Source organism: Ictidomys tridecemlineatus, chromosome 3 (genome assembly GCF_052094955.1).
Source record: "Ictidomys tridecemlineatus isolate mIctTri1 chromosome 3, mIctTri1.hap1, whole genome shotgun sequence".
Lineage (NCBI taxonomy): Eukaryota > Metazoa > Chordata > Mammalia > Rodentia > Sciuridae > Ictidomys > Ictidomys tridecemlineatus.
In genome coordinates this window covers 123,344,906-123,356,682 of record NC_135479.1, presented here as the reverse complement: position 1 = coordinate 123,356,682, position 11,777 = coordinate 123,344,906, and the positions used below count along the sequence as shown (strand labels likewise).

The window sequence follows — 11,777 nt, the reverse complement described above, 5'->3', positions numbered from 1 at the left end:
CAAATTCAAAGTGATCCTTAGAAACTAAGTGAGACCCTGTCTCTAGATAAATAAAAAGGTTATAGAGATGTGGCTCAGTGGTTAAGTGTCCTGGGGGTTAAATTTCTGGTACCAAAAAAAAAAAAAAAAAAGGAGTTGGGCATATCTTCATAGTCCTATAATTGAAGATAAAATGTCAATCAGTTATGAAATGGTTACCTTTTTTTTGTCTATTGCTTTACTGTCTCCCCAATTTCAAAATTATTCAACAGATAGGGGATTTAAAAAATGAAAAACTGCCCCCCAAAATGGCATTTTCCCTTACTATAACGAAGACTTCCTACTGTTATTAATCACAGAGAGTCTACTGATTGCTTAGGTTTAATTCCTGATGGGTATTACAAAAAGGGGGGGTGGTCTTATTAAGGTACTGTGAATGAACTTAAATGTATTTTATGTTCTTTTAGTTCTGGTAGTGCAGTAATTTAATAACTTCATACAAAAAAAAAAAACTAAGCCTATCTTGCGTTTAAAAAGGTTAATAGCACCATGGTTAAGGAAGGAAAATTGTAGATAATTTTTTTAGTACATGTTTCTTCTCAATTCATAAAATTGAACCACATGCAAGACACCAAATTACAGTCACCAAGAATGATTAAAACTATATACTACCATGCAATTGAATACCACAATTAAGGTATAATTACATACTGGAAAATGTTACTTGTTAAAAGGCAAATCTCATGTTTTTAAAATTACCCATTTTAACATCTCAAAAAAAAGGTTGAATTTATTATTTCACAAAAACATTATGTAAATCAAAATAAAGAGAATAATCAAGTTGTTTCATGGACTGGAAGGTGACTTATTAATTCCCTTTCATTTCCAAACCTCATCAAGCAGTCACTACATTTATGAGGCAAGTCAGCCGAATGCTTGAAATCTAGATGAATTTTAAGATCTTCGATCTGTCCTGTTGAATATTCGCAATATTGACATAAATAAATCCCTTCAGATAGGTGCGAATTTAAATGCTTGCAATATTCTAGCATACTTGAAAAGCCTTTCCCACAGTCATCACAAACATGAGGAAATATTTTAGTATGTTCAATAGCAACATGCCTGTTAACATTTGTATGAAGTCTACTCCGAAAACCACATACTTGACACACAAAGAAGTTCTTACATTTGTCAAAGGTAATTTTGCTTAAGAGGCTGTATTGTCCGTGTTCTCCATTGTTATACTTATCGCTTAGTTCTATTAATTTACATGCATGCTCATTTACAACATGGCTATGCAAGTCTTCTGGATCATTTGTTTCATGTTCACAGAACTGACATAAGTACTGTTCATCACAGCTGTGCTCCTGGAAATGCAGGTAGAGTTCACTGCTTGAGGAGAACTGCACGTCACACTGCTCACACCAATACAGGTGATCGCTGAAGTGGGTGTCTGCAATGTGCTGGCTGAGGTTCTCAAAAATTACTGTCCTGTAATCGCAGTATTTACAAATGTAGGGATCTTCTTCGTGTAGTTTGGCATGTTCAATCAGAAGCATATTGGTAGAGAAGCTTTCCTTACATACTCGACACACATTTGAATCGGTACGTTTATGCTTCAGGATCATATGCTGTTTTAAATCAGAAAAATATTTACTATTGAATTCACAAAGTTCACATTTATAGAGGCCACTGCTATTAGCTCTCAGTAAAGGCCATTTCTGCTGAGCAGTCACATTCAAAGCTTGGCTCTTATCAAGAATTTTACAAAGTTTAGCTGGTGGTTCTTCATCAGTTTGGTCTTGGAGGCTCTCGGAGGAATTGTTTTCTGTCTCTATGTCATAATCCTCAGAAATGGCATGCACTTCTACAGCAATGGGGACATCTTCAGCGGTGTGAACTTCTATAGGACTCTCCTCTTGAGTTTGCTGGTTGATTGATTCGGGTGAGTCACACTCTTCATCACAAATTTCTACATCAGCAGATTTTTCTGAAAAATGAAATGATCCTATTATTATATTACTGTTATTCAATTGATCAATTAGATAGATACCACAGTGGTATGCACTGAGTTTTTCTCATAGGTGTATAGAAACATGTCAATATGATTAGTTTCCCTAACCTGCAGAAAAGGCAGTGTGATCTATAATTCTAAGCACAGGACTGGGAACCAGATAGTTCTGATTTCTGTTTCTGGCCTTGATTCCATCTGCAAATTTTGGCAAGTCATTTGATGTCTCGGTATCAGAATCATCATCTGTAAAAAAAAAAAAATTTGGAAAAATGTTTATTATTTATATCAAAGCACTAAACATTATAAAATAAAGCAATAACTATTTTTGATATAATTTTGAATTCCAATAGAAACTAAGGACTTAGATTTAGCCATTAAGAGAGATGTTATCTATATACCACAAACAAATAAAACAACCTGCCCAAATAAGCAAATGCTTTTAATTAGACAAGAATATATATATATATTTTTAGTTGTAGTTAGACATTTTTTATGTGGTGCTGAGAATCGAACCCAGAGCCTTGCACATGCTAGTGCTCTACCGCTGAGCTACAACCATAGCCCAAGATCACTTTTTGAACTTGCTTAGGAATTTTAAGTTTCTGAGTTTGAATAAGCCTTTATTTCCTCAGCCCAGGTTCAACCAAGTTAGCATGGGGAAATGGAAATGCAGGTCATTGACAAAACTGGGTTTCAACATGTTTTATTTTTGCAGTACTGGGGCTTGAATCTAGGGATGCTATACCACTGAGTTAAATACCTAGCCCACGTTTTTTTTTTTTTTTTTTAATAGACTTTATATAAGTTTCAGATTTATAGAAAGTTATGAAGATCGAGTTCCTATGTATCTCATGCTGTTTCTCCACTATTAACATCTTACAGTACATTTGCTATAATTAATGATGGATATATTACTTTTTAAAAAATTATTACTATTTTTTTTTTTAGTTTTAGGTGGACACAATATCTTTATTTTACATTTATGTGGTGCTGAGGATCGAACCCAGTACCTCATGCATGCTAGGCAAGCACTCTACTACCGGGCCATAATCCCAGTCCAATGACAGATATATTACTAGTGATTCATTAATATCCCTACTTTACCCAGTATGTCTTTTTTCTGTTCCAGGATCCCATATTATATTTAATTATCCTGTCTCTTTAGGCTATTTTGAGGACTACTGGTCAGGTATTTTGTAGAATATCCCAATAATGGAATCTGCTGTTTCTTTTTTATGGTTACATTGGAATCATGAGTTATTGAGCAGCACAATTCTGAAGTAAACTGTGATGTAAATGTGATGTGCTCTTGGTAAGAGTGCATACTATATCAACATGACTTGTAACTGTTGATGTTGACCTTGTTCACCTGGCTAAAGTAGTAGTTAAGTTTCTCTACTTTCCTTTCATACTTTATCACAATTAAACAGTGAGAAGTTATGTTCTATCTCCTTGAGAAAAAGGAGATAGAACATAATTCCCCTCTACATAAATAAATTTCTTCTATACAGGAGATTTGTTTTATAGCCCTTATTTATTTATTCAGTCATCTACATCAGTATAGACTTTGGATATTTAATTGATTCTTTAGATTATAATTTGATTTTTTTAATTCCCCAAATTATTTCAGCTTTGGTTATTGGGAGCTCTTTCAGATGGATTCTTATGCTCCTTAAGCATTCTCCTAATAAGTGTGTGTGTGAATGTGTGTGGTTTCTAGGTAGTGAGGTTTTTTTTTTTTGTACCCAGGCCCTTTTAACTTTTAAACTTTAAATATTTCCTTTTTCCCTCCCTCTCATCCTCTCTCCCCTTGGTCTCTTTCTCTCTTTTTTTGTACTTAACTACCATAGGTATAAATCCCAGGTCCTTTTTATATTTTATTTTGAGACAGGGTCTTGTTAAATTGCTTAGGGCCTTGCTAAGTTGCTGAGACTGGCTTTGAACTTGCAATTTTCTTGTCTCAGCCTCCTGAGACAACTGGGATTACAGACATACACCACTGTCCCTGGTTTCCTCCCTTTACTCCCTTTGATTTTCATGAGATGCACCCCACTTTCTTTTCCCTGTCTAGCTTCTACATATGAAAGATAACATATAAGTCATAACCTTCTGAGTTTGGCTTACTTTGCTTAACATAAGGTTCTGAAGTTCCATTCAATTTTCCTGCAAATGACATAATTTTTCTTTATGGTCCTTAGTCCTTCTTAAAATATTGAGATAAGGTCTTGCTAAGTTGCCCAGACTGGCCTTGAACTTATAATCTTTCTGCTTCAGCCTCTTGTTTTGTTTTGTTTTGAAAGGACTTTTCTGTTCTTGCCCCAGACCTAACGTCAACTATTTCTCCAGGGGACTTAGTTCCTTTTACTTATGAATGGTATTGGAAACCATGATATGGACACAAAATGTCACCATTGCTCCTGAAGTATCACTGCTTGTAGGTCCTCTCAGTTTAACAGAGCAAAAAATGTGTGTGTGTACTACCGCATCTATTAACACTAACGTATATCAATCTGAATCTATATCAAGCTAAATGTAAGTTCACAATGATAGCCCTGAGTCCATGTGTGCTTTATAACGTATGTTTCTGTGATTATAATAGAAGTCCAAGGAATTCGTTGTGTCAGTGATCACTGAGTTCATGTGTGCTTTATAACGTATGTTTCTGTGATTATAATAGGAGCCCAAAGGAATTAGTTGTGCCAGTGATCACCAGAGAGAAGACAGTAAGTATAAGTTGTTATCATTCTACTCAATGCCTAGAAAATAAGAGTCATTAGGAGATACAAGATTCATAACTGTTGATGTTGACCTTGCTCACCCTCTGTTCATTAGCCTTTCAGACTGAGAGGTATAGCTGAGTGGAAAAGCTATGGAAATACTGTTCTTAACCTTCCACCATAAATGCTCCCAACTCCACATCACTCCTGCTTTGCCACCAATTGCTACACAATTAAAAAGGATTTAGGAAGGTGTGTTTTTTATTCATATGTCTGGAAAAAAGTTAAAAAATGAAATTACTTACTTGCTTTCTTAAAAGAAAAATACCAAACACCACATTTTCTTAAGTTATACCAAATTCATACTCTTGCCTGCTTTGAAATCATTAACTCAATATTTTATATCCTCCCCCCCCCCTTTTTTGTGTGTCGGGGGAGATACTAGGCATTGAACCCAGGGGCACTCTACCACTAAGCTAAACCCATAGTCCTTTATTTTTTTGAGACAGGGTTTTGCTAAATTGCTGAGGCTGGTCTCAAATTTACTATCCTCCTATCTTGGCCTTCCAAGTTGCTGGGATTATAGGCATGTGTCACAACACCCAGATCACCTACCATTTCAAATAAGAAAAAAAAAAAAATGTAAAAGCATTTATTTTTTCTTTTAGCAGTGTTAGGATGAAACCCAGGGCCTCATTCATGCTAAGCATGGGCTCTACCATAGAGCTATCTATATACTCAGTCACTGTAAAATCAATTCAAAGAGAAATAAGTATTTTGGAAAATATTAAATGTACCTTTGTTGTCAAAATATTTTAAGTCTGGCTGTCTCATAGAGCAGACACTGTAACAATGATCAGAAAAAATCCCATTGAATCCATCTGCAATTCTACTTATTCCAGAGGAATCTGAAATAAAACAATAGAAGAAAATTTTAAAATGTTTCAAACATACATATATCTTTAACATATTCAAATTCACATTATTTTAGAAGATAACTCCCTCCCTCCCTTCCTTCCTTCTGGATCCCAGGGCCTTGTGAATATTATGTAAGTAGTACTCTACCACTGAGCTATGTCTTCGGCACAAATTTTAATGATAAAAAAAAATATAGCATCTATAATGAAAGTGTATTTTTCTCAGTTTTAAACTTTTATATTTCAGATCTAATACTGACATTTAGCTTTAAGAAAAGCATAAATTACAGACTTTAAAATATAATAACTTTGAAATACATAAGGATAAAATTTTCCTTACAATCAGAATCTCACAAAATACAAATACATAGGGCTAGGATATAGCTCAGTTGGTAGAGTGCTTGCCTTGCATGCGCAAGGCCCTGGGTTCAATCCCCAGCACCATGGGGGAAAAAATACAAATATATAATGAATGCCTTGTTAACTGCACAAAACAGTGAGAGGTATGCCATCAGGCAAAGAAAGCATAATACATAGGGGAAATGGCCTGAGGAGTCCAATGAAAGCTTCTGAATATAATCACTTCAAGTTTTGCCTGGGAAACACCAGTAAGCAGTAGACCAGGCTTAATTTCCTCAGATAAGAAGAATAAGAGCATGGAGTAAGCTAACAGGTATGTCTGAGACTGTCTCAAGTATGTGTAAGCTATATCAGAAATGGCCATAAAGACCTCTTCATATTGTCAATACAACACAGCCAACTTCAATCACATAGTCAAATTGAAAGTTCACATTTCTGAAAAGAATGTATAGGATAAAGTTTTGTTCCCTCAGTAATGCAAAATATTTTCAAATTATAATTGTGTCTTAAGCACAGCTTGGTAATCAGACAGTCAAAGCTCAATTATGCTATATAATTTGTAACGATGGTTAACAAATTTTAAATATCTATAACCCATGGAATTATGAAAATTAAATACAATAATGTCTTTAAAGTTCTAACATGTCTGTCTCTAGCACATGGTAGACAATAAGGAATATATATTCAGAGAATTTAAAATTTATCTGACCTAAAAATTGATCAGATATTTAAGTCTTATCTAATCATTTGAGAAAATGGATAAGAATACAATTTCTTTGAAAATATACACACTCACCTTTAAATTAATTAACTTATACACTAACCTGAATAACGAGAAGGGTGTAAAGTCTTCCTTTTTCTTTTTTTAGGATACTCATTCATATCTTTTCAATCTAAAAAGTAAAAACATTTAATAAATATCACAAATAATTGTTAATGTTATAATAAGAATTATTTCTAACCAAAGAATTGCACTAAGAAATGTGTGTGCCACATGAAAATAAACCTTGTACAAGAAATGCTATACAATGTCTCTGTTTATATTTTGGATTACTTTTCCTATTAAGCTTAGAGACAGGACACTGATTTCTGCATTCTTTCTAACTAAGATGGAGAAATTCTTTTTCAAATGTTGTAATGATAAGAATTGGATAATTATAATAAAACTTATGCTTAAAATTTTTATTTTAAAAAGCCCATTATGCTATCAAATCACATTTCCTGCAATTGGGAATATTTTTATTCAGATTTCAAGCTAAAGGTGGCTACACTAAAAAATATATTGTTACCACCTCTGTATTGACTCACAGCTTCCAGAAAAAATATGCATCACATAGAACCTCAGAATATAAATAATTTTTAAGAAAAAAAATCCTTAACTTATTGATAAAGTCACATTTGCTATTCTACTGAGTCAGAAAAGGTGTGGCAACCATTGTATGATTAATTTACCATCAACTGTTTTTGTTTTTTGTGGTACTGGAGATTAAATCAGGGGCATTCTACAATTGAGCAATACCCAGTCCTTTTCATTTTTTATTTTGACACAGGTTCTCACTAACTTGCCCAAGCTGGCCTTGAAATCCCCTTGCTCCTGCCTTAGCCTCCCAAGGTGCTGGGATTATAGGTGTACACCACCATGCCTGGCTCCCACATGAACAGTTATATAATATAATTTTATATACCACTTACTTGGTATAATTCTTAATATTTCAGTGAGGAAAAATGAATTACAAAGTTTCCACAGGTGGTAAAAAAAATACCTGTAAGTTAAACATGACAAAAGTCATATAAGCAAAAGTGTGGCTCATTTCTGAGATTCAAAACTACAATTATTCCAGATATTTAATTAACTAGAAAAGTATAAAGAAATAATTCAAGCATAATACTCTTTTGAGTGTATTTTTTTTTAAAGAGAGAGAGAGAGAATTTTAATATTTATTTTTTAGTCTTTGGCGGACACAACATCTTTGTTTGTATGTGGTGCTGAGGATCGAACCCGGGCCGCAGGCATGCCAGGCGAGCGCACTACTGCTTGAGCCACATCCCCAGCCCTTGAGTGTATTTTACTAAACACTAAAAACTGTATATACTGATGTGATTATTTATATAAATTTTTCATATTCCTTTGACTTTACCTTCTAAAGTTATAGCTATGAATGACCTCAAAATAGAAATAAATCTGCATTAATATTTTAATCTATTCAGCTGAATGGGAAGTAAACATAGAGAAAACAAATACTGAATCATAGACCTGAAATGGTTAAGGTTCTTAACCAGCCATACAGCAAACTGTGAACCTGTTATGCAAAATCCATAACACCCTCCCCAAATTATTATTTACTCCTTGTTATTGATTAATCAAAGTTGGCTACTAAGTAGTGAGGTTGGGATTTGAATATAAGTCTAACTAATTTTATTAGGAAAAAAAATTTTTTTTTTGGTCCTGGGGAATAAACCCAGGGCCTTAGGTTGCTCTACCACTGAGCTACATCCCTAGCCATATCTAACCAATTTAGAAACAAAGTCTTCAATTACTTTATTTAGTGTTGGAAACAAATAGGGAGATAAAGTCACCAATCCAGTTCCAGTAGATTAGTGTTTAAATCAGAACTACCCCCTCATTTCGGAAGAGTGCCTGTCCACAGAAGCATGGGCAAGGAGGGAATGCCAGAAACCGAAATCCAGTGTCATGTGCTGTTTTTCTTAACACCAAAGGTGATTTTCTCATTTCTAGTGATAAAGAATTGAGGGGCACATACTATTTTTGCTGCTTTACTAAGTTCTGGGTATATCAGCACTAGATGCAATCATATAGTAATATATTACTTCAGTTTATTAAGGATTTTCCTAACCCTTATTCTAGATTGTCTTTTAAAAAATTCTGTGATGTACACTGAGAGGCTTACTGTTCAACCCACCTCAATTTTACTGATGAAGAAACATATTCAGTGAAAGTCAAGTCAACTAAGAAATGGCAAAACCAGAGATGCAAATACATGTCTTCTGATTCCTGGACATTGAAAAACTCTAACTGTATGTGGGTACATCTTCATGGCTAAGCACTGCCACCACCAAGTTACATCTTGTTTCCAGTTCTTTCTCGGCCAACAATTGTAAGGAGGGGAAGACCATCACCTAAGAAAAACTGACAAACACGAATTTTACAGAAATGATATAAATGCCTCACCAGCATATATAAAATGCCCACCCAACAACCTAAAGAGCATTCTTTTGAGTTTCCAGCCCAATCCAATGCATCCAAATATCAAAAAGGCTATTTTCATCTTTATATAATAAGCTAAATTTCCAAGACATAAAACCTTTTATACACTTCGAGAATTTTTATAGCCAAAAGCTTCAGAATTCATATTCTATACACTCTAAAACAACAAAAACTTTTTGTATGCATAATTATCTTGATGAAGAAATATGATTTTTTTTATTCAAAGCTATCAATATAAACATTTATTCACTAAAACAGGTTTGGCGGCAGAACACACCTATAATCCCAGCCACTGGGGAGACTGAGGAAGGAGAAGCATAAGATCAAAGTCAGCCTCAGCAATTTAGCGATTTACCTTAAGTCCAAATTAAAAAAAAAAAATTATTTTTTTTTAAAGGGCTGGGGCTGTAACTCAGTGGTTGAGCACCCCTGGGTTCAGTGTCAGTACCAAAACAAATATTTGCTCACCAATTCTCCTCCTATCACAAAGATTTTTAATCACATGCAACTTACCACTCATTCCCCTCTCCCCACTTAGGTACAAACTATACATAATGTTTCCCCGCGGGAAAATTAAAATTACTAAAAAAAGCAAATCACCTACAATCCATTTACCTGGAAAAACCACTATTAACATTTTGGTATGTACACCTACACTTCTTCCTATGATGTGGTATACATTCACAAAAGGGGGGGGGCTATAAGAAACATTTTTTTAAAAAATTATTTTAGCAATACAAGTTAGCATCTTTCTCACCCGTCATTTTTTTCAACAAGAATGTCTATATACAAAAAACAGTTCTCATACTGTGCCTTTTGTGCAATGCAAAAGTCTTTCTTGCTAAATGCTATAAGACATGTTTACAATAAGAAGCTACATTTTAAACAAGTTTTAAAAGAGCTAAACTTTCCTTTTTATCTTCATAAAAATAAGTATATATTTTCTGGATTTTTTAAAAAATTGAAACAAAATGTTTCAGGAAAGTATGAACTAGAGTCCACTATATATCCAACTCGGACTCAGTCTCTACTGAAATACTCTAGCACAATCGGTATCTGTTTGTAAGGAGATAAACTGCTTAATTTACTGGTGTCCCTAGGCTGCACTTCAAAGAAAGCCAGAGAGGGTGGCAGGAGGGGGCTTAAGCACCCGAACGGGTGGGTCTGGGCAGCTCTGGGAGACTGGGCGCCGGGACCGACGCGAGCACCAAGATGCGCCGCCGGAGGGTCACGGAGCTGCCGGGCAGGGCGGGAGGGCCAGCATGGCACCACGCCGCAAAACACATGCCCGTCCGAGAGGCCGGGCAAGAATCCTCGGCCCCCGCCGCCTCCACTGAGCGCCACGCGCCCGCCTCGACCCGGCCCAGCCACTAGCGGCTGGCGCTGGGGAACTCCTAACCACGACCCCAAGGGCGCCCTGAAGGAAGAGGCGCGGGGGGACTCAGCGTCCTAGGCCAGTCAGGACCTGCTCTGGGGGTGGGGGAGGGGACGCCTTAAACGAAGGCAGGGTTTCAGTTTGAGGAAGCCTCGGGCCCTTCCAGCCCTCTCCGGTTGGAAGATGCGCCCGCACGCCGGCGTCCCCTCACCAGTCCAGCGCCCAGCCCGTCCGCTCCTCCCTCACACTCACCGTTTCCCCGGGGCCCCAGGCGGCCCAGGCACAGCTGAGGTGGCTGCGGCCGAGCGCGGGCGGAGAGGGCCGCGGGCGGCGGGCGACGCCGCTCAGGCCCTCGCGCTCCAGGGCGCTCTGTCAGGACCGGCCCTCTCCCTCCCGCGTGCCCCAAGCCCAGCCCGCTAGGCCCCAGGCCCAGGCTGCGCGGCCAGACTCACAGCCTCGCTCCGCGCCTGCGCCGCTCACCTCGGGGGCCAGAGGAGAGGGCGGGGGGAGGTGACGAGGTGATGGGGGGGGGGCGGGTGCACGGCCCTGCCGCACACTCGGCCTGGGAGGGACCACCGGCCTCCACCCCGGGGGTGGCCCGGAGGCCCGCGCCCCCTGCCGGCGCCTTTCCGCCGCCGCAGGCCCCTTCCGGGCGAGGTACCGCCCCTCCCGAGGAAACGCAGCGAGTGATTCCACCGCCCAGAACTGCTCTTAGCCAGGCGGCGGGACGAACTTCCCCCGGCTGCTCCGTCCTCCCTCCCGCGCTGCAGGGAACCGAAGAAGCGCGGCGTGCAAGCAGTCCCCCTTGCGACAGTGCTCTCGCAAGGGCGGTAACGCGACTGATCTTGCCCAGGTTAGGCAAGGCAGATGGCATTTCAGTCCTAAAGCATGCCAGCACCCTGTTGGCGACAAAAAGGGCAAGGCCGCGTCATGGTTTTACCGAGGCCTCACAGAAGAACCACACCGGGCTAGGATCGTGTCCACATGGAGAAGTGACACTTGTTAAGATCTTGAGTGGCTATTAGGCTTCAGCCCGTTTCGTTGGCTCAAGAAATCTTGGAATGAACGTGAAATTATATAGAGTGCTGGATTAGATTATTTCACTCCTTTTCCGACCTAGAGGTTCCTTGAGCAGCTAATGAAAGGATTAAATTGAACGAGCATAAATAAATTTATGAACACGGTTTTT

At 38.1% G+C, this 11,777-nt stretch overlaps 1 protein-coding gene across 5 annotated transcripts; it reads right to left on the bottom strand.

Annotated features, from left to right (window-relative positions):
* Window positions 1–344: 344 nt before the first annotated feature.
* Window positions 345–11,248, bottom strand: Znf639 (zinc finger protein 639). Of its 5 annotated transcripts, none has more exons than XM_078043693.1 (7): window positions 11,069–11,248; window positions 8,909–9,135; window positions 7,680–7,750; window positions 6,812–6,880; window positions 5,508–5,618; window positions 2,102–2,236; window positions 345–1,969 (listed from the first exon to the last, which is right to left on the bottom strand). In XM_078043693.1, the coding sequence occupies exons 4-7, from the start codon at window positions 6,867–6,869 to the stop codon at window positions 816–818; spliced, it is 1,458 nt and encodes a 485-aa protein (XP_077899819.1). In that variant the 5' UTR covers window positions 6,870–6,880; window positions 7,680–7,750; window positions 8,909–9,135; window positions 11,069–11,248; the 3' UTR covers window positions 345–815. The 5 variants fall into 5 exon arrangements, with proteins under 5 accessions (XP_077899819.1, XP_077899815.1, XP_077899818.1 ...); XM_078043689.1 differs by lacking the exon at window positions 11,069–11,248 and adding an exon at window positions 10,841–11,052; XM_078043692.1 differs by lacking the exon at window positions 11,069–11,248 and adding an exon at window positions 10,841–11,052 and having other exon boundaries at window positions 8,909–9,125.
* Window positions 11,249–11,777: the final 529 nt, after the last annotated feature.